General features: G+C 37.9%; 1 protein-coding gene across 2 annotated transcripts; it reads right to left on the bottom strand.

The window, feature by feature from the left end:
- Nucleotides 1–5126: 5126 nt before the first annotated feature.
- Nucleotides 5127–10814, bottom strand: LOC126633867 (2,3-bisphosphoglycerate-dependent phosphoglycerate mutase 1-like). 2 transcript variants are annotated; one of them, XR_007627155.1, is made up of 10 exons: nucleotides 10638–10814; nucleotides 9940–10181; nucleotides 9596–9819; nucleotides 8549–8667; nucleotides 8300–8456; nucleotides 8075–8176; nucleotides 7870–7989; nucleotides 7716–7771; nucleotides 5848–5907; nucleotides 5127–5540 (listed from the first exon to the last, which is right to left on the bottom strand). XR_007627155.1 is itself a non-coding variant. In XM_050304408.1 (9 exons), the coding sequence occupies exons 2-8, from the start codon at nucleotides 10178–10180 to the stop codon at nucleotides 5863–5865; spliced, it is 1008 nt and encodes a 335-aa protein (XP_050160365.1). In that variant the 5' UTR covers nucleotide 10181; nucleotides 10638–10812; the 3' UTR covers nucleotides 5127–5540; nucleotides 5848–5862. The 2 variants fall into 2 exon arrangements, 1 of the variants encoding a protein (XP_050160365.1); XM_050304408.1 differs by lacking the exon at nucleotides 7716–7771 and having other exon boundaries at nucleotides 10638–10812.
- Nucleotides 10815–20964: the final 10150 nt, after the last annotated feature.

Here is a 20964-nt window from a genome sequence, read left to right as displayed (position 1 = left end):
AATCCTTACTTCCAGACCGTATTTAAGCCGGTTGAATAGGGATTTAAACTTCGGGTTTTCCTGGAAGACCTTAGGAAAGGTAACGCTCAACCGCGTCAGCTTCCATGTTGGGAAGGCTATACAAAGTCACAACCGTCATTTCCTGGCTAAACAATTGCCCTTCCAAGGCTTCCTCATTGTATTCTTCTGGCATATTGATCGTGAAAACTTCGTCACTTAAGCTTGAGGCAAAATTCATAAGATTTGCATCCTCATTTCCCCATCATTCAACTTGAGGCCACGAAGTATCATAGCTCTGTGGCTTTGATTTTTTGCACCAGTAAGCCTTCTCCATGTTCTAGGAAAGTTCCCAAATGGCTTCCGGTGGCTTGGGGTTGTTGATCCAAGGGTGGTAGTCATCATCATCTCTGGAGCATGTGATGACGGCTGTCATCTCTTTCCCTAGACGCTTCGGCAAAGGGTCAATGTCTATGGCTTGCGTCTTGCAAGGCAGCTCTAGCGTTCCTTCAGGGATTTTTGCATAGATAATTTTTCACAAAGTTTGGCATACAATAAAGGGATATCCCACATACTGATGGTAGCGACAATACTTGGGATCCTTCATATCTTCCTTGGAAGAGGTTTTTTTATGAACGAGCAGCTTGATGGCCCCATTTGTGAGCATGGTATCGAGGATGGCTTGGAATTCCTCATCGTTGCATGCTAGTGGAGGATAGGTTTCCCTATCACTCTCCCTTTCCATCTTTTTCTATGGGTTGTAGTCAGATCTGTCATCCACAGTTAGAGCATGATGAGCTTCTTTCTTGTTAGTTTTCCAGGATCTCCTCATGGAAGGCTTGATTGACAAGATGGTCTTCCTTAATGCTTCTAAGAGCCTCGAGAATTGGCTGATACCGATGTTCTCCAATACACCCTGTAGTCAGCTATAATGTTGTTGATGCATATCTCCACAAGAGCTTCCTTGTCCTTCTCGTCATAGCAGTCAAGGGCGAGGTCTTGGAAACGTTTACCAAAAGTCACCACATCTTCCCCATGCCTTTGACACGTATTGTTGAGCTGAGTTGTTATGACCCTTTCCTCATACTAAAAGTACTTTGTATAGAACTTGTCTACCAGCTCTTCCCAAGTTTAGATGAAACCTGGTGTGAGGGTGGTGTACCAAGTATAGGCATGATCAGTTAGGCTTTTCAAGAACTCCTTGAGACGTAGGTTGCAATTATGAGGACCCAAAGTGTTAATGAAATGGCTGATATGTTCCTTAGAGCTCATATCCTTTAGGATATGGCATGTGGAAAATGCTTGTTGGATATGGTGGCTCAGGAACATATTTCCAGTCATCAAAGCTCCTATACAGCTCATTTTTTAGCAGGGCTATGACATCTACTTGAGTGATAAAGGATAGTGTTTTCTCAGGACCTTTGCCAGCAGCAGCAGCTGACTCCTCTTGAGAAGCCTTTTTCCTGGGCATGCAGTCCTTGTCACTGGCCTTTTCACTTGGCTTCGGGATTCAATATTTCAACTCTTTCCATGACACAACAAGTTCTTTTTGGGCTTCACCCAAGGCATGAATGGCTGCGATGATGTCCAGCATGTCATATTCGTCCAAGTTTTCCGGTCTTTCTTGGCGTTGGCCTTCACGTTGAGACTCGTTAAGTCGGGAAGCAGCTTCGCCTGCGTCTGAGGCATTACCACTCCTGGTAGTGTTCCTTCTAGATCTTGAAACCATTGAATGAAGATTGCGACCTGTCCCCAGCAGAGTCTCCAATTTATGTAGGGGACTTTTAAGTCGAGGTGGACTTGGGCTTTGAGAATGTCCTTTTGTCTCCCTTAGTGCGGGTTCACAACAAGTCTCGAGATATCTCGAAAGAGATAGCTTGTCTCAGGAAATGCCCCTGTAACATCAACAACTCGGAGATAGCATGAAAGATCAAGATAATGACTTGCTCAAGTGAAGCGTGGTGTGGAAACTAGAAGATTTACATGAGAAAGAAGGTTCGCATGGTTGTATGGCATTCTTAGCTATATGATTTGGGCTTTCTTAGGGTGATAGTAAGGCTTCTAACGATTGAGATGTTTGATGGAAGGCTGTAGGAATTACTAAGGTTGCATAGAAGGTGATGCTTGAGGCTTGGAGTATACTTCTGGACTAAATGGAACTCTATAGGCTTCTTCCTGGGTGGTCCTCTCTCACCACGTTTTCTCTATCTCTCATTCTGTGTTTTTCTAAATCCCTCTAATGGCTTCTCCCAGTCCTTATGTAAATGAAGGGTTCCTTTCTAGAGGGTTCAAGGAATATCCCTTTGTAGCTTGGTCTTACCTTCCTTTCTCCCTAACTCTCTTATTATTCCCATTTTGGTGTAAACTAGCTACTCTGTTGAGACATGCAGATCGCTTCTTCCCGAGACGCAGCTTCCCCAAGGCGGCCTTCCATAGACGCTAATTATGGTAGCGTGCCTCGTGGCTTTTGCGTGTTGGCTGTATGTGCAAGCTGGGAAGGGAAAGTTAGCATTAAATGCTTGACTTGTTAGGCTTAACATGCATTTATTGCAAGAATCTGGTTTAATTCTAACTAAGGGAGTTCGCCTACTAAGGAAAGGGATAAACTAGGCTAGTTCTCTCTCAATGTTGCCCACGTGAAATGCAAAAGGTATGAGCTTGGATCTTTGAGCTTCCAAGCATCCCAAAGTCTTCCATAGGACTAGTTCAGTATGGGATCCCAAACCAAAAAATGAGATCTTGAATCCCAAACCGAACATTTTTAGGACGAGAATCCGAAGACCGATCCCAAACTGAAATTTCAATATTCTCAAATTTCGGGATTCCCGAAATATTTTGGTGATTTTGGTACGGTTTCGGGATTTCAATTCAATAGGAATTTCCCTTCTTGTTAATGGAAGGCCCTGATTAATTCAATTCAAACCTATAGATATTGAACATACAAATCTAGAATTAAAATAGGAGAAATTGACCATGCAAATCCATAAATCCAACCAACAATCCACATAAAATTAATCAAAAAACCAAGGGAAAATTAATCTAGAAATCCAAATCTAGAAATAATCAAAAGCCCTAAAATGGTAAATCCCTAATTCAACATGCATCCTAAATATAAAATTAATCCCCAATTTGTAAATCCTCATTCGAAACCTCATTCAGAGAGAGCTTCATAAAGGATAGAGAAGGAAATGGATCAAGGCCAGAGACGAGAGAGCTTCGAAAGTTTGAGAGAGAGAGCTTCTTACAAAATGAGGCTCTCGGCTATAGCTCCTTCGTATCTCTGCTTCCCAACACGAAGACTGCTTCTCTTTGCCTCAAGAATCAAAACCAAAACAAAAGCTTTGTGTTTTTCTCCCAAACCGACAAGGCATCCCCATCACATGCCTTTTTCCTTTTTATTTTATTTTTGTACCTCAAAAGGCTCCTGCTTTTTATTCTTTGTTCTTTGGTAGCGCTAGGAAGTAGGAACCAAAAGCAAAAGGAAAAGAAGATTTCAGGATTTCAAGATTACCGAACAAATGAAATCTAGAAACCAATCCCATACAGAATATCTCGGTATTTTTCGGTACGAGATTACCAAAGTTTGAGATAGTTTCGGTTTTGGGATTTTTTTTGGTTTGGTTTGGAATTTTTGGGAATTTTTTCCAACCCTAGTCTTCCATGACCCCATTTTCACGTAGGCCCGATAACTTTCCGTAACCATCCACACCACAATCCACTTGGCAAGTCCCGAATATGTGACTTGGGCTTAGCATGAATTGTGGCTAAGGAAGCATGGCGTGATGAATAGGCTTGAACATGGTGTGAATATCCGGCTTAATCACCGTGCCATGGCATGCTTGTAAATATATTCCTCGTTGATCTCGTGCCTTGGCATGTACTTGGGCTGGAATGTAGACTTTGCATGACAATTGGGCCTTAGGACTTGGTTGGATTGGTGTGTGACTTTTTTGGGCCCTAACACTGAATTATAAATTACTGCTACCATTTTGATGTTACAAAAAAATAAAGGGTAAATTACACAAAACCACCTCAACTATAGGTCACACCACAATCTCTTACCTTATGTTTTAAACATTGTAATGTCATACCTCACTTTTTTTTGGGTTGTTCTGAACATAAGAACAATTGTTTTATCTGGTTCATGTTCATCGTTGGCTGGTGAACAATGGAAGTTTTCTTGCCGGCAACTTTAGGTCCAAAGACCACGAAGGTCATGTTCATCTGGGTCGTAGCAAAAGCAATTATGGACGATGTCTTGACAGGGGCTTGTGGGAGAAATTGTGAACGACAATGTGGCTGCTGATTTTTGAAGAAAAATGTGAGGGTGCAGCTAAGTCGTTGATTCCGAGGCTTCGTGGGGTGTCAAGAAGAGGAGGGGTGTCGAAAGAGGTGCAGGCGGGGCTGTGGTTTTGGTTGTGATGAAAGGAAAACGGGTGGATGTAAGGGTAGGCACGGGTCAGGCTGGGCCCAATTTTAAAGGAACCGGACCCTACCCGCTTTAAACTATAACGACACGGGTCAAGCCGGGTACAAAGATTTTTAGTTTTGGAACCAGACCTTACTTGACCCATTTCAAACGGGTTGGTTTCGGGAGGTTCCACAGGTCTAACTTTATTTTTTTTCAAAAATACATTTTTATCAAATGGAGCTGCAGTTGCTGCACTGCAGTGCACAATAACAGCACAGATTACACTTACACTTATAGGAGCATTGAAGGCTTGAAGTAGAGATTGTGCACAATAGCACATATTACTATAATCTCAAACCCGTTTGCCCACCCCTAGGTGGATGGATGGGGAAGAAAGAATGGAGGGCTTGGTTGGGGTGGACCCCACTCCTCTTATTTAATTTTTTTGACAAAAATTACTTTTTAAAAATTAATTTATTTTTATAATTTTATTTTTTTCATCTACGTGGCCTTCCATGTCAAAAAAAATATAAACCTTATATTTGCCACATCATCACTTAATGTCCAATTTAACGGATTAATTAATGAAGGTCTAGCATTGCAACAATTTCATAAGTTGAGGTATGACATTACAATGTTTAAAACATAACGTATAAAATTGTGCTGCCACCTATAGTTGAGATAGTTTTTTGTAATTTACTCAAAAATAAAATATACATAAAACGAAAATTGCTCCTCTTCCACTTCTGGAAATTAAACGTAAGAACTCAAAAATATAGGTTACCCCGTCCAACCGTCAGCCCAGTGAGGCCAAGGTGGATAATCATGCTATTCAACCAAGGTTCAGAGGCGATTCAAATTCATGTATGCCTAAGTTGTCAACCACTGCCTAAAACTTCAGAAATACTAGCAATTACATGTCCCTTGTGACCCTTTTCAACACGCGACATTCGAGTATATAAGTTTCAAGCTTCAATGGTATACATATGATCTGTTTATCTGGTTTGTCTAAAAAATTTCAATGTTAGGCCTGTGTTCTACAACTCTGTGTTGCATTTTAGTTAGCGGCCGCAGATCTGCAGCTTAGAAATAAACTCCGGAAAAGCCCGAACAGGTTAAAAATGGTCGTCCCCTGCAAAAACGAAGAATATATGAGGGAAATAATGGTACAATTGCAGAGAACAGACTGAGTTATATACGTTGGCTAATAAAAACGTAAGTGAATAAATACAACATAGATCAGCATCTCATGAATATTGGACCACGGAACCAATTCTTGCGTAACTGAAGGTTGACATTCAACGGAAAACACAGTTATACTGTACATAGGTCCATATGAGATAGGCATAGCTAATCCAAAATAGTAAAAATTCAGTTTGATAACTCCACTCTTTCAACAGGTAAAAATATGAAGTGCAGATGTTAGGTATAGAAGTTACCTGCTTTTATAGAGTTCAAGGCAACCTTTTATCCAATTCTTGCCTGTAAAGTGCTAAACTCTGCATGCAAAAAGTATAGCAAGCAGCAAAATAAAACATCTAGGAACGATGACTAGAGAAAGAGAAAAATTGGACTACTAGGATTAAGCAACAAAATAACAGATAAGTGCATAGAGAAAAACAGAAAGGAACAAAAAAATATAAAAGAGTATTTTTCCACGTTCATCACCCTCTTAGATTGACCCATAAAAGACCTATTTTTTATATCTAACTACCAGAGTTAAGGGAATATGGTTTCATGTGCCAACTAAATATAGATCAGAGTATTTGAGGCAATTTTATTTCAAATGAATTATTATCTTGCTCTCCCAACAAGGGACGGGTCCAGTGGTATTCCTCCTCACTCGTAAGTGAGAGGTCTTAGGTTCGATTCTCACCAACTGTGAATTTGAACCACGTAATTGCTAGCACATTGTAAGGCTAAGCCCATTTCCCTCCCCTTTTGTGTAGATAATATCGTTTGTTCAAAAAAAAAAAAACCAAGGAATGGGTCCAAGATTTAAAAATAAGGTGGGCCCAATTTTCCTCAGCTGAACTAAATTTTTTTATATAGACTAAATTCATTAGCCAAAACAAAACTTAACCTAATAAAAGCCTAAAATTAGGTATTGACTGAAAAATATCTAAATTAGAGTTTTTTTTCCTTTTTATAGGAAAACTAATGAAAAGGTCTTGAAAACTTGAGTTTTAACGATAAAGACAAAATAAAGGGTAAGATGAATAGTACCAGGATAAACTATCTAAATTAGAGTTTAGAAACAAAATTATAAACCAAATTAGAAGAAGAATAATCGTAGAAGACAAATTGGAGTATTAAGAAGAAGGATACGAGCAATGCTGAAAAAGAAACAAGTTAATCATAGAGAATGGACAGTGAACTATCGAGACTAATCCCAATGAATAGGCTAAGTTCTTTTCTTTTGGGTTGAAGAAGTATGTGCAAGTGGGATGGTTGGATAGATATGAGTTGGGTTGGCTGGAACTAACCTAGCTTTATTTCTAATTCTTAGAACTAGGATGGGCTACAGCCACCTCAGACTCCCTGGATCCATCCCAAACTCATAAAAAACCAATATCATTGATTATTCGCCTTATAGTCTTAGGGAAATGACCTCTGCAATCCATTTTTCCCCTCCTGCACACCCGTCCATTTTTCTAGCCATTCGGTTGAATAAATCAAAGGAGGAGCGAGGGCCAAAATTAAGAGGGATGTGCATAAAGTAAAAAGAGAGTGCACAGATCACTTCCCATACTCTCAATGACAACAAATTCTGAAGGACATGTGAGACCCTTTACTGCCTTGGCTAAACAGCATTGAGCCATGTTGTTCAAATATCATGACAAGACTAAAGTAACATATTAATTTAAAGCAACTTCGTGAAATTGTAAACATGAAAACTATATGCCTCTTTTTTTCAGGAATGAGCACAATTGAAATAGGCACAGTATAGTAGAGGAAGGAAACAGGTTGGGGACATGAGCATTTGTGCAGCTCTAGGGGGAATTCATGAACACAAAGAGAACCCAACTAGGCACAACTCATTTAATACTATTAAAGATAAAGAAAAATATCATAATCAAATTCAAATGGTCGCAGCTTAAGCCAATGACTCTTATAACCAGAGGAAAAACTAGTGTGAATTTTCAATTAGTTTTAAGATTATGTTGCCTATAAAAGTTTCAAATTTTGAATTGAAACCAGCGTTGATACTTTAGCCCTTTCAAGTAAAAGCTTAACCCTGGTTCTTTTGATAAAATAGCCTAAACCCTAAATGTTTCAAAATATATAGTCTGAACAGTCTCCAAACCTCTGATTGTTCGGGATTGTTTGAATGAACACACTACTCCAATTCCTCGAAGGCCCCTAATAATTGAAATGAATTTGAGGGTAATTGAAAACCACACACAGCAAGATGCAATGTTTCAAGATTGCAACAACCTAGAAGAGCAGAGAGTCCATACCTTAGTATGTGCATACACACCAGGTTCTGTTGGTCCAACTGGACTTCCCCTCCTCATAAACTCTCCCTCCTTATAGATATAGAGCAGTGGTACTCCGGTTGATAACTCTAACCTAATAACCTGATTGACATGAAATACTGAAGATTATTTTTACTAATAGAAAATACTCATAGGTGGTACGAAATTTTGAAGGTACGGTTGTTACCTCTTGAGAAGTTAGTCTCTCGAGATACATAATAATAGACCTCAATGAATTTCCGTGGGCAGCAACCAGAACGTTCTTTCCAGATTGTAGTTGTGGTTCAATCTGCAATGTAATCTTTTCTCTTCAGGTACTTACACATCAACATGAGTTGAACCTCTAGAACATACACCCAGCTTTTAATGGGAAATGTATGTTAATATCAAATACTAGAACTTATCTGCTAACCTGTTCTCTAAAATAGGCTACAGCTCTTTGAGAACACATTTCCAAACTCTCACCACTGGGAGGAGGAATATCATAACTCCGACGCCACTCATGCACTTTCTCTTTTCCATATCTCTCAGATGTCTCCAGCTTATTAAGACCTTGTAATTCACCATACCTGTAGAATACAACAGCTGGTAATGCTAGCTACTCAACTTCTGTTAAATCTAAGATGATTACAAGTTAAAGAAAAAGCAAATAAGAACGTACATTCTTTCGTTTAATTGCCAAGCAGTTATAACTGGAATTGATTGCTTTTTAGTATCTCCACTGTAAATTTGACTCCATGTTTCCGCCTGTCTACTCTCGTTATGCACAATGATTGGCACCTGAAAAGCATAACAAAAATGTTTATGTGAAATCGATATTCAAGTAATGATTAATGTATTTCTCTAAAAAAACAGTCTAATTAATAAGTCAACCATAAAGTTAGAATATCTAGATATTAAATGGTAAGATCAAAATCAGCTTGCTTTCTCTCTCCTTCGGACCTGTCTTGTAACGCTGTTTAACAATATTGTGTTGCAATCACAAGTACAGTCAACCTGCTAGATGCTAATCATGGTAACAAGGCCTGTGAGTGCTGCAAAGACTTTTGAACTTCCCCCGATGGTTTGTTTTGTTGTTAAAACCTTAACGATTAATATTGTGAAAAGTATAAATTAATGAGTGAAGGAACCAGAACAAAAAGAACCACCATTTTCCAGAATGTGCATTATATTGGTTTTTTTATGATCTACACCAAACAGGCAACAGAGGGTTCTAAAAGTCCCTGAGTGGTTGATAAAAGTATGAAACAAGAACATTTGGGTGGATATCTCTAACAACTTCAACCAAAAGTCCGGATACAAAATATAATTGGACATTTCTTCATATGAACGTCAAAATCTTAAAGATCTTGTTGAAAAGGTTCAACTACATTTTCCATTCTCAAAATCAACAGTTGACTTTGTTCTATACATAAATGTGATAAATCAGTGGATGGAGAATTCACATTATCTCTGAAATTAAATTGGAGGAGCAATGATGCATTGCTTTGGCTTAGGTGGAAAGTTATGGGTAGGTTCTAAGGTCAAAATCCTTGCCATAAATATGAAATTCCTAGACCACTCACATATTGATGCTTCACACCCTCCACATGTGTTGCTGATAAATGAACCAATAATGTACTTAACAAATTACTACATTTATAGTAACGATTCAGTATTTCAAAAGTAAAATTTGTGCAAAAAAAATCTCAAAACTTGAGCAAGATACCTTCTTCCGGCGGTGTTGAGTCATGGCAAGCATAGCCGTCATCTGTGCACGAATTAGCGAAGATGTGTAAATCATATCTACAGGGATGTTGCTAATTCTCTTACCAGCTTCTATTGCTTCATCAACACCTCTCTTGGTTAAAGGCACATCAACACAACCGGTGAACAAGTTCTTCTCATTCCACAAAGATTCGCCATGACGAATTAAGACCAAAGAACTTTCACCTACAAAGAAGAGTATAGACAAAACAATTAGCAGAGGACTCGCTGATTCACAAACGAATAATTAGTGTATTGAAAAAGAAATGAACACACTTGATATCTTTTGAGCATTGTTGGCAATACCTTGCGAGGTAGACAAAATTGGATCAGTTGTCGAAGCTTGGGAAGACGATGAACAAACTACGTGCAGCTTACACTGTCTAGAGCTACAATGTTCTTTTCTAAGCAGGCGAACATCGACCGCAAAATTTTTAGAGATAAATCTGAAAGATGACTGCCTACAATTTCTGGCAGAGCCAGTCTCACCAACTGAACAATGGAGGTGAAAAATTCCAACAGGATGGCGAAAAGCTGTCGCAACCATTCTGCTAACATCCAAAGAAAAACCCAAAATCAAAACCAAAGTTAAAAAGGACGTCGAAAACCACATTGAAACAACAATTTCATTCCCTTTTGACAATGCAGAGTTACTAAAAGTAAGAGAATGGAATCTAATTCCACCATCAAGCTGATACCCAATAATCATCATTCAATCGGGTCTTTATATAAAATTTCCCAAAGTTGAAATCACTGAAAAAAAAAAGCATCGAATTCATGAAAATAAAAGCTGCAGAGTTTAGATTTAACGACACAGGACACAAGTCAGCTCGAATGAAGAAAAAACCCAGATCGAAGTTTCATTCCGAATACGAGTTAATATACCTTCTCAATAAAAAAAAAAGGCCACAAGAAAAGAAGGAAATACAGAAAAAAAAAATGAAGGATCATGCTTTGGAACAGTCAAGAAGTTAAAGAAGAAAGAAACAGGAAAAGTTACTCACATGAATAGAAGATGGGTCTGTGGGGAATCTGCGAGTGGACTCGATCTGCAAAGATTTGGAGGGAACGATGCCTTAAGAGAGAGAGAGAAAGAGAGAGATGGAGAGAGATGGAGAGAGATATGGAGGTTTTTACAAATTAGCGGGGGAAGTGGGGAAGGGGAAACACAGAATAAGAAAAGAGGTGGCGAATTTCTTGTTCACTTTTCCCACGGCAAAAACTAACATTTCACCAACCCCACCTTAACGACGCCGTAGAATCCTTTGAAAAAATCTAAGAAAACTAATGAAAGGTTTTGAAAATTTTGAGTTTTAACGATAAGGACAAAAGAGGTCGCACTTGGTGCGATGGCAAGTGCCTTCGCCCATGAGCGGTAGGTCTCGGGTTCGAGACTTGGGAGCAGCCTCTCCATAAATGGGGGTAAGACTAGCCGACATTCACCTCTCCCAGACCCTGCGTAAAGCAGGAGCCTTGTGCACTGGGTACGACCTTTAACGATAAGGACAAAATAAAAGGTAAAATGAATAGTATCATAATTGACTTTTTAGTATAAAAATATGATTTTTTGTTAAAGTTCTCTTGAATCTAATCAAAGAGAAATGATTTTTACGCACAAAAACTTATGTTTTCTTTGGAAAGCCGATTTGTATAAATAAAAAAAAAAAATCACCTGATAAAAATAAATAAAAAATGTTTGGAAGGATAAAAAAGACACAAGTGATACAATTGTGTCTTTTTTTTGCATTTAATGTGTTTTTTGTCACATAGTATTAGGTCTATAGTGGTATTCGTGATCAATTATAAGTAGGGGTAGGCTAGAAAAATTGAAAACCAAAAAAGTCGGACCAAATACCGTATCGAAACAAAAATAAATAAAAAAAAGTAACTGAAAACCGAATTGGTTTGATTTCGGTTTTGGTGTTTCAAAAACCAAACTGAATCGAATAATATAAATTAATATTTTATTTATTTAACAAGCTTCAAATGGCTTCACAAATGAAGGAACAATCAAAACTTATTGACATTGAAAGGTGTGTGAGAGCCTTTGAAGATATTCTCTACGGTTTTGAGGAGGCACTAGTTGGGGGAATGCCCATTCAGACTTCAGCGAGGATTGTTGATTTCAACCCATGTGGGAAGCGTGGTCGCCCCACTCCCAGAACATCTCGCAAAAGATCTAAGATATGGGATTGTGATTTTTCCAGAGTAAGAGTAAGGTGGATAGAAATATGCCTACTTTAGAAGTCCGGTCATGGACTCAACTGACTCCATTGCAGAGCTGATTGAACAAATCAGTGATGCCACCAGCATCCTATTCTGGAATCAATGGGCGAAGTCCTTTGACTTCGCTGAGATAGACCATGCTTGTTTGGTAAGATTTGGGAACCTAATTGCACAATAAATCAAAAGGTTTCCTATAATCTTAGAGTCCTTACAATCAAAGGAATGGTGTGTGCCGAAAGTAATCACATTCCTGAGAGGATGCAATATCTACTTCCTAGTTTTCCTCTAGGATTATCCTAGTTTAATAAGGATTCTACTATCCTCAACTGGTATAAATACATCGTTCTAAGGTTCGTGTTTGGTAACGCAGTCTCTGCATACTTATTCTTTTGCCCACTGCTTGGGTCTTAATATTGCTTACTAACTTGATCGTTGGAGAGCCTTTAACCAATACACACCCATCCGGTCTTTGGCTCTCACAACAGTGGCAAATTTGGTTCCAACAATTGGTGCTCTCGTTGAAAGTTAAACTCAAGATTCTCCTAACCAGATCACTCTACCACAACCACGAATGTTGAAGAAAGCTTTGTCAACACTAGCGTCAACTAGGCATCTAACGATGGTCCGACCTTAAATGTCTCTGTTGCACAAGTCGATGGTAACGCTACCCCGATGCCACCACTACTCAAGGAGCAAGCAATCAAACTCCTAAGGCAACAACCACCCTAAAAGAGTGGTAAGGATCGTTGTGAAAGGCCCTCTCTTGCCATGGAACATGTATGACATACTTAACTAAAGATCAACTCTACTATGGAGCAAACATATGCTGCCTCCTGCATGGAGAACCAGGCGAACTTTGTGGATGTGGAGAAAATGATGAAGGCTTTGCAAAACTCCAGCGTGACTACCCTAAAATCTCAGATCCCTATCTTTGGCTATGGCAATATAAGCACCATAACCCCAAGTGGACAACCCATCGAGCTAACTTCTACTCGAACCCTAACAGACGTCTTTGATACGAGTACGAGCTTGCCTCATGATGGTCAAATCGTCCGCCGTGTTGCCACGGCCAAGATGCAAGCTCTACAGAATCAATGACCCTCAAGTGATACCAGGGCTCACCTAATGCAGCCTTGACAATTGACTTTCGAAGAGCTCAAGAGATGCCGAATCACTAATCATGGAATAGTCGTAGATGATCTAAGGGATACTTAGCCGCATATACCTGAAAAGGTTGTCATGAAAATCAGAAGCCCACTCACTTCAACAATCGAGTATGCTCCTCCACCATACCAGTTCTCTCAGCCCATATTCAAATATTTCATAAATGACTTTGGACTACCATATCATGCATTACAAGAATGCCATGACGATGTATAGTAACAACGATGGGTAGATATACAAGATGTTCCCCTCCACCTTGAAGAGACCAGCCATGAGATGGTTCTCGGAGTTACTGGCATGGCCGATCGAAACGTGGTGTGGAATCTAGAAGATTATCAATTTACATGAGAGAGAAGGGATTTGCATGGTTGCATGACATTCTTTACTGGATATTCTAGGCTTTCCTAAAGTGATAGTAAAATTTCTAATGGCTGGGATGTTTGATGCAAAGCTATGGAAATTACTAAGGTTGCATGGATGGTGATGCTTAGGGCTTGGAGTATGCTTCTGGGCTTCTTCCCAGGTGGTTCTCTCTTACTACGTTTTCTCTATTTCTCCTCAGTGTTCTTCCAATCCCCCCTTTGTAATGGCGTCTCCCTCCTTATATAAGTGAAGGGTTCTTCTCTAAGCTTCAAAGGAATCTCCCTTTTGTGGCTTAGTCTTCCCTTCCTTTCTCCATAGTTATCTTATTATTCCCCTTTTGGTGTAAACTAGCTACACTGTTGAGACCTGCAGATTGCCCCTTCCCGAGACGCGGCTTTCCCAGGGCGACCTTCTACATGCTCTAAATCTAGTAGCGTGACACCAAATAGAATTTGGAAGGTTGAAGGTTGTTGCTTAGTAATTTAATTCAAAGATGGTTCATGTTCTCATTAAGTTTATGCTTAGTAACCTCTTCATGGAAGGTAGAAAGTTGTTCCATGCCTAACTATTTAAAACCACTACCCATGTATGAAAATCATTCAGAAATTAAGAATTACTTTTAAACTTGGTTTAGTGAAAAGTGTTTTTCTTCCTATCCGTAAACTCTTATCTCTTTGGTGGATTCCTTAGAGTGGCGAGTTGTTTATCTTTGAGTACTCACTTGTGGTTTCTCTTTTATCTCCGTTATCCGGTGTCAAATTGGTTATCAGAGCTCTATTCGATCATGGTTGGGAAGCATAGGGGTCGTGGAGGCCGACAAGCTCGCCAGGACTCACCACATATGCGTGAAATTGAGATGGACAACCTAAGGAGACAAGTGCAGCAGCTTTAGCAGTGTCTTGAGCGCTATGAACCTCTAGAACATGATGATCCCCGTCATGAAACAGAGAATGATGAGGAGGAGAATCCTTTTATAGGTGACCAATTTCTAAATCTTAATCTTCCTCCAAAGTTTGATCTTTGTCCAAGTGGTTCTTGTGAAATTTGTTGTGTTATATGTCGTTATAATTTTGTGTATAATGATGGTGATGATGAGGGTACAATTGATGTGGTTGATCAAAAAGTTTTTCAGTCTTTGTCAAATTTTTATTACAATGGTGATGAAGATGTGATTACAATGGTTGAAGAGTTCCAAGAACAACTACATAATGAGGCAAAAGTTGTTGACATCCATAGAATTCATGACACTTTTTGGGAAGATTTCATTGTTCGAGATATGAGAAGGAAACCCTTGGATAGAGGTTTTCAAAATGATTTGAATTATTTCTTCTCAAAAGTTATGAGTATGAAGTAATTCGGAAGCACTATCCCAATGTGATTGTTTTTAAGAGGAAACAATTGGTTCATGCATGGTTTATGAGAATATGGAAAATCAAAATTAATTTGGACTGTTTTGCTACTAGGAATTTTTCAAGGTCTTCAAATTTATTGGTGCTAAATTGGCTATTATGGAAAATGTTAGTTGGACATCCGAAAGATTGAGGAAGACCAAACAAAACTCAAGGACGAGTTATCGCGCAGCAGAAGCGTATGACACTGAATAGAATTTGGAAGGTTAAAGGTTGTTGCTTAGTAATTCAATTCAAAGATGGTTCATGTTCTCATTAAGTTAGGTTCATGTTGTCATTAAGTTTATGCTTAGTAACCTCTTCATGGAGGGTAGAAAGTTGTTCCATGCCTAGCTATGTAAAACCACTACTCATGTATGAAAATCATTCAGAAATTAAGAATTACTTTTAAACTTGGTTTAGTGAAGAGTGTTTTTCTTCCTATCTGTAAACTCTTATCTCTTTGGTGGATTCCTTAGAGTGGCGAGTTATTTATCTTTGAGTACTCACTTGTGGTTTCTCTTTGATCTTCGTTATCTGGTGTCATAATGCACTTCATGGCTTTTGCGTGTTGGCTGTCTATGCATGCTGGGATGGGAAAGTTAGCATTAAATGCCTGACTTGCTCGGCTTAACATACATTTGATACTAAGGGGGTTGGCTTGCTAGGGAAAGGGATAAACTACACTAGTTCTTTCTCAAATTTGCCAAAACCAAAACTGAACCGAAACTTCAGTTTGGTTCGATTTTCTTTCAGTTTTTTTCGGTTCGTTTTTTTTGTTTTTTTGGCTTCTGTTCGGTTCAATTTCGGTTTATTTTTTATTTTTATTTTTTATGTTATAAACTTGATCTTTTTTTAATATGGAATTTAGAAAATAGGCTTGAATTGGTAGATTGATAATAAGAAAATGGGAAAAGTGAGAAGGTAGTTGTACATATACAAGATTGTATAAACCAATCTTATTCTATCACCAACCTCAATTGCAAAGACATATGATCACCGTATCTATTTCAAAAGCAAACAAATAGCGAAGCTCTTCCAAGTTCCAAAGCCTAGCAAAACTTTTTCTATAACTAATGTAATATCCTCACTAATTGAATCAAGTATGCTCTTTGAAAAAGCCCTAGGCTTAGTTTCAAATATGGCAACAAATTTTCACAAAAGAAACATCATGGGCATACATTCATAAAGTGTAACGGGATTCGGTTTGGTTTGGTTCGGTTCAATTTTTGAACCTCCAAAACTGAAACCAAACCAATAAGGTTTGATTCAGTTTGGTTTGGTATTTCCTTTTTCGGTTCAATTTTTTTGGGTTTTTTGATTTTTCGGTGTTGGTTCGATGTTCGGTCCGGTTTTTTTTTTTTTGGTTTTCAGTTTGTTGAATCACCTCTACAAGGAGCTGCATGTGATTTATTATGCTAGTCGAACTCTCAATGATGCACAATTGAATTATGCCACTACTAAGAAAGAGCTTCTAGCCGTTGTCTTTGCTTTAGACAAATTTCGTTCTTATCTCACTGGTTATAAGGTAATTGTCTACATCGATCATTCAACTTTGAAGTATTTATTATCCAAAAAAGATGCAAAGCCTCGGTTGATTCGATGGGTGTTGTTGCTACAAGAGTTTGATTTAGAGATACGGGATAAAAAAAAAAAGGGGGTTTAAAAATGTGGTGGCAGATCATCTTTCCCGAATTGTACATCATGAAGGTGACAATGAGTAGGTCCCTATTTCCAAAACATTCCCTGATGAGTAGTTCTTTACCGTTAAATCTTCAGTCACTCCTTGGTATGCATATTATGTCAATTATTTAGTTTAGTGATATCATGCCTCCTAGTTTGACTTGGCAACAGAAGAAAAGATTCATTTCTTTAGTCAGACATTACTATTGGGATGAGCCATATTTGTGGAAGCATTGTCTAGACCAATATAAAAGACTATGTGTGCCTGACGATGAGATGGAGGAAATCTTGCGACATTGCCATTCTCTAGCATGTGGTGGTCATTTTGGTGCTACAAAGACTGCTGCCAAGGTACTACAATCTGGTAATGTCTCAAGTAGACATCAATGTTGTTGAATAATATTCTAGAAGTTGAACTTTTTGATGTATAAGGTATTGACTTCATGGGACTATTTCCATCATCTTATGGCAACCAATACATCTTGGTAGTTGTGGATTATGTTTCTAAATGGATAGAAACAATCGCTTTACCCACTAATGGCACCAAGGTTGTTGTTCAGTTTCTTCGGAAGCATATTTTCACTCGCTTTGCCACCCTGCGTGCCATTATTAGTGATGGAGGCAAGCACTTTTGTAATCGTCACTTTAATGCTCCCTTGGTGAAATTGGAATCATGCATAACGTTGCTACACCTTATCATGCACAAACTAGTGAGCAGGTTGAGATTTCTAATTGAGAGATCAAGTGGATTTTGGAGAAGACTGTGGGACTTTCACGCAAAGATTGGGCTGCAAAGTTAGATGATGTGTTATGGGCATATCGGACTGCATACAAGGCTCCAATTGGCATGTCTCCGTACCGATTGGAGTTTGGGAAAATGTGTCATCTACCTATGGAATTGGAGCATAAATCTTATTGGGCAATGAATAAGCTTAATTTTGAGATAGAGTAGTGGGAGAAAAGACAGCTTTTTAATTGAATGAGATGGAAGAATTTCGGAATGATGCATATGAAAATACTAAGATCTACAAGGAATGTACCAAAAAGTGGCATGATCAACACATTCTTCATCATGAATTCTATATTGGTGAACAAGTTCTTTTGTTTAAGGGGTGTGCTATCCACACACCCCTTTTTACTTCTCACACATCCTTTGTTAATTTCTGTCTGTTGATCTTCTTCAATTCATCTGATCTGACGACCAAAAAGGGTGTGTGAGAAGTAAAAAGGGTGTGTGGATATCACACCCCTTGTTTAATTCTCGGTTGAAACTCTTCCCTGAGAAGTTGTGAACATGATGGCCTGGTCCTTTTATAGTTGTTCAAGTTTTCCCTTACGAAATGGTTGAAATTTGTGACTATGCAACGGATACTACATTCAAAGCTAATGGACAACAATTGAAGCCATATCTTTCTGCCAATTTTGAGCGACCAAAGAATATTGTAACCCTTGCTTCTCCCGAGTGATTGCAATGCCAAGTCCATTCATTATTTTTCTTGTTTATTATTTTTGCATTTTCTTCCTTTCTTGCCCATACTACTCATTGCATCTTTTTGTTGTGGTTTTACTTTGAGGACAATGTTTAGTTTAGCATTGGGGGAAGAGTAGATTTTTAATAGTTGTTTTTTTTTTTTTGTTAGTTGTTAGGTTGAGTTATTTGAATTGCTATTTTTTAAGGTCAAAAGCTAACGTTTTTTATGTTCCAAGTTTAATAATATCAATTTCTTCACCCATATGATGATTTGAACATGTTTAGCTTGTCATTTCAAATGTGTTTGGAGTGGTATTGCTGTTATAAATTTGTAATAGTTTCGACTTTTCAATATCCGATCGTATTTATGTCGTTTAATTTCCTAAGATCCCTGAGCTTCCTCAGGGGCTATGCTAATGTCTTTTTCAGCGGTTTGCCTCCCAATGTAATGGACTAATTCAGAAATTATCAAACAACCTTTCGGTTTTTATCCCAATCCTTGATAGATTCCAGAAAACCTTTGTTTTTAGTGTCATACGTTTGTAATCCTTCACGGTTGTGCTGCATCATAAACCATTGGATGATAGCTTCATCAATACTATCAAGTTATTAGAATGAAAAGCAATAAATTAGAATGAGAAAGCGTTGCAAGTGGCTGGAAAGCAATATTTAGAATGAGAAAGCGTCACAAGTGGCCATTTACCAGTGGTGGAAAGGTGTTATGCTCTTGTATGATGGCGTGGTTCAAACTCAGTTGGTGGCTAATCTAACATTTAACTTACTAACGTTATTGCTCGAATAAAGAAAAGAATGAGAAAGCATCAAATTAGAATGCTAAATTCTAATTTAACTAGCAAATACATGTGCCTAAAACGAATTAATGAAGAAAATATATGATACCTTGTGCATGAGGAGTGCAGTCTGAACCCAATAACTACACTCTTCATATATGGTCTAAAAGCCAAATTTTAAGAGTAGATTTTGAGTAGGGAAAGTCAGGTCACTGAGGTGCATGAGCGTATTTTATTTATTGTAAGTGAGCCTGTCAATTGAGCCTTTTCTTCTAATTGAACTCGGCTAGAAGAAGTAAAGAATATCGAGGAGGACCATAAGATGGTCTAAAACATGGGAAAGGACGAGTATGTGGCCGAGGAAGATGAGCCTCAACTTGTTGAAGTATCCATTGTAAGCTTTGTTAGAGCTGCTCACTTGTTTAATACATGCTTAAGAGATTGAGATCATAAGAAATTTGGATTGACTATACTTGTAAGCTATTAAGGAATGTATGTGGACTGATATATAGCTAAAGTAATTCTGCTATGAGTAGATATATCTATACTGATAAATAATATGGTTTCGTGGTGATAAGGGTTATCAGTTTGATAGTTTGATAAGGATTACATGATGGGAAGTATCCTTATCAAACACCACCATTTAGGATATAATAGGGTCCCCTGCTCTCACACTAATTACACACAAAAGATATCAAGCCCCATTGGTTGTAGCAGTGCATTTGGTCTGTGTTGAGAGTATAGTTCATTGCAGCAATGGCGTCACAAGGTTAGTGGTTAATTTGGTATCGTGATTTACTTGTTCTGCATATATTGATCTTACATTTGGTATTAGAGCTTTCACATAGCAATTAATCCTAAAGAGGAAAGCATAAAGAATTGTTTTTTTTTTTTTTTCTTTTTTTTTTTTTAACTTTTAGGTTAAAAACTAATTACGTATTATACGGGGAGAACATGTGTATGCATATGATAGCTAAAGCTATCTGTGCAATATATATGATTGTCATTAAGAATACGAAATTAGTATTGGCACTGGGATTGAAGCATCATCACTGATCATCTAAAGATGTTCAATAGCCTATGTTTTGATCTCAAGTGGCATGGCACTCTACAATCCAAGGTATGAACACAGTTACTTCTTGCAATCCATAAAGGATTGTAACAATGACTACAGAAAAAACGTATGTTGGCTGTGAAGGTGCTATGATTAAAGAAAAACCTTCATATAACTCGTTAATTAATGTGAAAATTACTTGACACACAAATTAAACCCTATTGATGACAATTGTAGCAAAGATGTAAGTAGGGATCGTTCTAAACCGGGGATTAACTAGGGCTGCTAATCTACTCAAATTAAACTCTAAAACACTAAACTAGACTTAAAAACACAAGAATAGACTCTATAGACTCTAAACTGACCTAAGACACTCAAATCTGCAAAACTAAATGAAATTGACTCAATTCTAAACCTAACAAGTGATTTGGACGAAATTAAAACTTACTTTGACTTAAAAGATTAAAAGAAAACATTTTGTAACTTAACTAACTCAAAAAACACTTAAAAGACTTAAAACAGCACAATACTAACAATTAGACTCAAAACAGATTCTAGAGATGAAATTGGACGAATTTAAGACTAAACTAAGACCCAAACAATGTTTATGGACTAAACCTAACCTATATTGACTCAAAAGACTCTAAAGAACCTAATTAGGACAGATTCTGACCTAATAACATAAAACAGAAAAGGGTGTTTGATTTCTGACGAAATTGAATTAAAACTAAACAGATTGCAAATCAAAGTAAACTAAAACGAAATTGAGATGAATTCAAGGGTGAAAAGATAGTTAGAGGATCCTTCTCCACACATGAACATATGCAACATAAATCAATTTCCAGTATTGTTTCTTTAAACCATGAACGACAATGCCCCAAATTAATCGTGAATGCACAAATTAACTATCAGATTTCCCTAAATTCATTGAATTGGATGAATGCATGCAACAACCCAAATTATTCTTCTCAAGTTCCCTATATGAACAGCATGATAGAGATACATTCAAAGATCATTAAATTCCATGGAAATCATAAGCATTGACAAGGCAATTATAACTATGAACTGCATGATATTTTTGCCAAGAATCTACTTAACATGATTGTGACTAACAATCTCCACTACTTGTAATTATAAGTTTCTAACGATTAGGTGAAAGTCCCTTATAATTTAGCATCAGATTCAAGCATG

Source organism: Malus sylvestris, chromosome 1 (assembly GCF_916048215.2).
Source record: "Malus sylvestris chromosome 1, drMalSylv7.2, whole genome shotgun sequence".
NCBI classification, from domain to species: Eukaryota; Viridiplantae; Streptophyta; class Magnoliopsida; order Rosales; family Rosaceae; genus Malus; species Malus sylvestris.
Note: the sequence above shows the minus strand (reverse complement) of the source record. Positions and strands in the feature narration are given on the sequence as shown.

Excerpts from the sequence above, each read along its gene's own strand:
- LOC126633867 (XM_050304408.1), bottom strand. The coding sequence starts at position 10,180 with ATGGTTGCGACAGCTTTTCGCCATCCTGTTGGAATTTTTCACCTCCAT. Across the intron at positions 8,668-9,595 it reads CTCAACACCGCCGGAAGAAG|GTGCCAATCATTGTGCATAA; the intron begins GTATCTTGCTCA and ends TATGCTTTTCAG. Across the intron at positions 7,990-8,074 it reads AGAGACTAACTTCTCAAGAG|GTTATTAGGTTAGAGTTATC; the intron begins GTAACAACCGTA and ends CATGTCAATCAG.